This window comes from Coregonus lavaretus (assembly GCF_964263955.1).
Source record: "Coregonus lavaretus genome assembly, contig: HAP1_SCAFFOLD_250, whole genome shotgun sequence".
NCBI classification, from domain to species: Eukaryota; Metazoa; Chordata; class Actinopteri; order Salmoniformes; family Salmonidae; genus Coregonus; species Coregonus lavaretus.
The window spans coordinates 606,662-612,661 of NW_028161097.1; the positions used below are offsets into that span (position 1 = coordinate 606,662).

Consider the following 6,000-nt stretch of genomic DNA (forward strand, 5'->3'; position numbering starts at 1 on the left):
TCCCTCCCTCCCTGCCTCACTGTCGCTCCTTCTGTCTCCGTCTCTCTCCCCCCTAAAAATCTAAATACCCATGCAAAAAATACCAACATGCTTATTCAAAGATGCATACAGTCAATGATACACACACACACACACCTTTTCTGTATCTGCAAACACAGCCTTATAAGGTAAACTCTCTCTGTCTCTCGCTGTCAGATTCAGATAAGCTTTATTAGCATGAATAACAATGCCACTGAAGCGACAGCAAAGTGAGAAAATGACATCAACAACAACTAACAAAATAAACAATAGTAGTTGTCATTACTCCTCTTTCAATTCAATTCAAAGGGGCTTTATGGGGAAACATACAGTCGTGGTCAAAAGTTTTGAGAATGACACATTAATTTTCACAAAAAGTCTGCTGTCTCAGTTTTTATGATGGCAATTTGCATATACTCCAGAATGCCATGATAATGATCCCCAAAAAACATTTCCACTGCATTTCAGCCCTGCCACAAAAGGACCAGCTGACATCATGTCAGTGATTCTGTCGTTAACACAGGTGAGTGTTGATGAGGACAAGGCTGGGAATCACTCTGTCATGCTGATTGAGTTAGAATAACAGACTGGAAGCTTTAAAAGGAGGGTGGTGCTTGAAATCATTGTTCTTCCTCTGTTAACCATGGTTACCTGCAAGGAAACACGTGCCGTCATCATTGCTTTGCACAAAAAGGGCTTCACAGGCAAGGATATTGCTGCTAGTAAGATTGCACCTAACTCAACCATTTATCGGATCATCAAGAACTTCAAGAACTTCAAGGAGAGAGGTTCAATTGTTGTGAAGAAGGCTTCATGGTGCCCAAGACAGTCCAGCAAGTGCCAGGACTGTCTCCTAAAGTTGATTCAGCTGCGGGATCGGGGCACCACCAGTGCAGATCTTGCTCAGGAATGGCAGCAAGCAGGTGTGAGTGCATCTGCACACACAGTGAGGCAAATACTTTTGGAGGATGGCCTGGTGTCAAGAAGGGCAGCGAGGAAGCCACTTCTCTCCAGGAAAAACATCAGGGACAGACTGATATTCTGCAAAAGGTACAGGGATTGGACTGCTGAGGACTGGGGTAAAGTCATTTTCTCTGATGAATCCCCTTTCCGAATGTTTGGGGCATCCGGAAAAAAGCTTGTCCGGAGAAGACAAGGTGAGCGCTACCATCAGTCCTGTGTCATGCCAACAGTAAAGCATCCTGAGACCATTCATGTGTGGAGTTGCTTCTCAGCCAAGGGAGTGGGCTAACTCACATTTTTGCCTAAGAACACAGCCATGAATAAAGAATGGTACCAACACATCCTCCGAGAGCAACTTCTCCCAACCATCCAAGAACAGTTTGGTGATGAACAATGCCTCTTCCAGCATGATGGAGCACCTTGCCATAAGGCAAAAGTGATAACTAAGTGGCTCGGGGAACAAAACATCAACATTTTGGGTCCATGGCCAGGAAACTCCCCAGACCTTAATCCCATTGAGAACTTGTGGTCGATCCTCAAGAGGCGGGTGGACAAACAAAAACCCACAAACTCCAAGCATTGATTATGCATGAATGTGCTGCCATCAGTCAGGATGTGGGCCAGAAGTTAATTGACAGCATGCCAGGGCGGATTGCAGAGGTCTTGAAAAAAGAAGGGTCAACACTGCAAATATTGTCCTTTTGAAGAACACAGTGATTTAGCTGTGGTCAGACAAAAGGGGCAGGGGTTTGACTGTGAATGCACTTTAAGAGAAAGGGTCCATATCTGTGACCATATAACCATGTCTGTGACCATATAACCATGTCTGTGACCATATAACCATGTCTGTGACCATATAACCATATCTGTGACCATATAATCATGTCTGTGACCATATAACCATATCTGTGACCATATAATCATGTCTGTGACCATATAATCATGTCTGTGACCATATAACCATTTCTGTGACCATATAACCATGTCTGTGCTACTGCCAAGAGATGAGAAACGGCTATGTCTTCCTAGAGTTCCCTCGACCCTACCATTAATAATGTACAGACCCATGCTTTGGCAGAGCTGCAGCAGATCCTTCACGTTTTTGTTGATGGTGGTGTAAATTATTTCTGGGGAGCATATTCAAATTATTAAATAAATAGTGGTCAATTATAAAGTTGTCTCCCTGGGTGCTGGTTATATCATGAAGAGTTCCTGTTCTGGTCAGCACATAACAGCACATTTCTTTGGCCTTGAAAATGGCATCTCTCTAACTCAAGCTTAGAGAATGTGTCATCTGAATAGTAAGGAGACTGAGGGCGGTACATACACTCACCGGCCAGTTATTACATACACTCACCACCCAGTTATTACATACACTCACCAGCCAGTTATTACATACACTCACCACCCAGTTATTAGATACACCACCCAGTTATTAGATACACTCACCACCCAGTTATTAGATACACTCACCGGCCAGTTATTAGATACACTCACCGGCCAGTTATTAGATACACCACCCAGTTATTAGATACACTCACCACCCAGTTATTAGATACACTCACCGGCCAGTTATTAGATACACTCACCACCCAGTTATTAGATACACTCACCGGCCAGTTATTAGATACACTCACCGGCCAGTTATTAGATACACTCACCGGCAAGTTATTAGATACACTCACAGGCCAGTTATTAGATACACTCACCGGCCAGTTATTAGATACACTCACCGGCCAGTTATTAGATACACTCACCACCCAGTTATTAGATACACTCACCGGCCAGTTATTAGATACACTCACCACCCAGTTATTAGATACACTCACCGGCCAGTTATTAGATACACTCACCACCCAGTTATTAGATACACTCACCGGCCAGTTATTAGATACACTCACCACCCAGTTATTAGATACACTCACCGGCCAGTTATTAGATACACTCACCGGCCAGTTATTAGATACACTCACCGGCCAGTTATTAGATACACTCACCGGCCAGTTATTAGATACACTCACCACCCAGTTATTAGATACACTCACCACCCAGTTATTAGATACACTCACCGGCCAGTTATTAGATACACTCACCACCCAGTTATTAGATACACTCACCGGCCAGTTATTAGATACACTCACCACCCAGTTATTAGATACACTCACCGGCCAGTTATTAGATACACTCACCGGCCAGTTATTAGATACACTCACCGGCCAGTTATTAGATACACTCACCACCCAGTTATTAGATACACTCACCGGCCAGTTATTAGATACACTCACCACCCAGTTATTAGATACACTCACCGGCCAGTTATTAGATACACTAACCGGCCAGTTATTAGATACACTCACCGGCCAGTTATTAGATACACTCACCGGCCAGTTATTAGATACACTCACCGGCCAGTTATTAGATACACTCACCACCCAGTTATTAGATACACTCACCGGCCAGTTATTAGATACACTCACCACCCAGTTATTAGATACACTCACCGGCCAGTTATTAGATACACTCACCACCCAGTTATTAGATACACTCACCACCCAGTTATTAGATACACTCACCACCCAGTTATTAGATACACCACCCAGTTATTAGATACACTCACCACCCAGTTATTAGATACACCACCCAGTTATTAGATACACCACCCAGTTCATGAAAATGGATGGCTCCTACAGACAGTGAGTCACGTGACCATGGCTGACAGGCATCGAGGCATCCAGTTACTGTTTGATTGAACGTTAGAATGGGCCAAACGAGTGACCTAAGCGGCTTTGAGTGCGGTATGATCGTCGGTGCCAGGCGCGCCGGAACCGGTATCTCAGAAAACGTCTGCCCTCCTGGGCTTTTCACGCACGACAGTGTCTAGGGTTTACCGAGAATGGTGCGACAAACAAAAAACATCCAGTCAGCGGCAGTCCTGTGGGCGAAAACAGTGTTGGCCAGGGTCACTCGTGTGCATGTTGGAGGCCTGTGGGTTCTTGTGGTGGCAGGATTGTGGGTTGGTTGAGGTGCAGCCCATCATGCAGGTCCAATGTTTGTGTGATGTGTGAGGTAGACCTTTGGTAGAGATGCCATTTTCCTTTTTCCTCCTTCAGCTTCTTTGTCTTGTTAGATTGTCATCTTGAAGTTCATCTGGTTTTTTTTCTCCATAGAAACATTTCTAATATTTTAGGAGCTCAAGTTGTGACCTTCCACTCTGCAGGTCACCTCTCTCTCCAGCTCATCCTCTCTCTCTGACACCACCTCTCTGTCTCATCCTCTCTCTCTGACACCACCTTTCTGTCTAATCCTCTCTCTCTGACACCACCTCTCTGTCTCATCCTCTCTCTCTGACACCACCTCTCTGTCTCATCCTCTCTCTCTGACACCACCTCTGTCTCATCCTCCCTCTCTGACACCACCTCTCTGTCTCATCCTCTCTCTTTCTGACACCACCTCTCTCTCTGTCTCATCCTCTCTCTCTGACACCACCTCTGTCTCATCCTCTCTCTCTGACACCACCTCTCTGTCTCATCCTCTCTCTCTGACACCACCTCTCTGTCTCATCCTCTCTCTCTGACACCACCTCTCTGTCTCATCCTCTCTCTTTCTGACACCACCTCTCTCTGTCTCATTCTCTCTCTCTGACCCCACCTATGTCTCATCCTCTTCTCTGACACCACCTCTCTCTCTCTGTCTCATCCTCTCCTCTGACACCACCTCTCTCTCTCTGTCTCATCCTCTCTCTCTGACACCACCTCTGTCTCTTTCTCTCTAGCCATACAGAACTTTGTGTTAGTACCCCAGCACACCACTCCCACCAACGCTACTAAAGAGATCGATGCCCTCTACGATGTCTTCCTGGATGTCAAGAAGAAATGGAAGACAGAGGTAACAGTGTTTCTGTGGCCAGAACTCAATCCAATCATGCTTTGTGTCTTAATGCACCATGTAAAAGAACATTTCCAATTGGGCCGAAATATGCACCGCTTACCATTAATGCGATCTCCGCAAACATTGCCTTTAAAATATGCATTGTCTACAAGCACGGTCAGATTTAATCCCGGGCTGTGCGTGTTTTAATTTACTGTGTGTGTCGTGGTTGTTAAGGTTACCATATCACCTGGTTAGGGCTGTATCATCTCTTACTGCCACACTGGCCGTCATGGTAACTGTGCTCTGATGGTCATTAGTAGCCTCCCAAACTTCCAGTTGCTAACGGCCTGGCTGTCACGGTAACTGTGCTCTGATGGTCATTAGTAGCCTCCCAAACTTCCAGTTGCTAACGGCCTGGTACTCTGATCACTCTGACATCAAAATCAAACACTTCATGAGAGCCCTGGCTTTGAGTTGGAGCAGAATAGGATCGGCTGTGGAATGAAATAAGTTCCTGTTGCACAACATTTCTGCAATTGCGTGAGAAAACAGAGTTTTGATGGCCTCTATTAAAAAGAGGAGGATACCATCAGATTTCTATAGGCTAGGCCTACTATATTTATTTCTCAACTTTCCTAATATTAAGCACATTGATCGCTTTTCAACTGGAGTAGTCTACCTGGCTGGCATGAAAATGAACCGCGGGAAAAGTGACCTCTATTCGCTATTCAAATGTTGGAATGGGCTCGTTGGAATGGGCTCGTTGGAATGGGCTCGTTGGAATGGGCTCGTTGGGAATGGGCTCATTGGGAATGGGCTCGTTGGGAATGGGCTCGTTGGGAATGGGCTCGTTGGGAATGGGCTCGTTGGGAATGGGCTCGTTGGGAATGGGCTCATTGGGAATGGGCTCGTTGGGAATGGGCTCGTTGGGAATGGGCTTGTAAGTAAGCGTTTCCCGGTAAAGTTTACACCTGTTGTATTCGGCGCATGTGACCAATATTTGTTATTATGTTTTATTTTTATACTGCGTACGGACGTATTCCCCCCCCCCCCTGCCCCTGTTCCTACACATGCATGATAATGGCCGATTCTAAATCAAAAATAATTTCACATATAATATTTACTATATGTAAAAACAAGATTAAATTG

General features: G+C 45.3%; 1 protein-coding gene across 1 annotated transcript in view; it reads left to right on the forward strand.

The window, feature by feature from the left end:
• LOC311121100 (deoxyribonuclease gamma-like) overlaps nt 1-6,000 on the forward strand; it is a 40,146-nt gene that overhangs the window by 29,577 nt on the left and 4,569 nt on the right. The window contains exon 6 of the mRNA XM_084195629.1: nt 4,754-4,866. Coding sequence (XP_084051755.1) covers nt 4,754-4,866 — 113 coding nt within the window. The remainder of the gene's footprint in view (nt 1-4,753; nt 4,867-6,000) is intronic.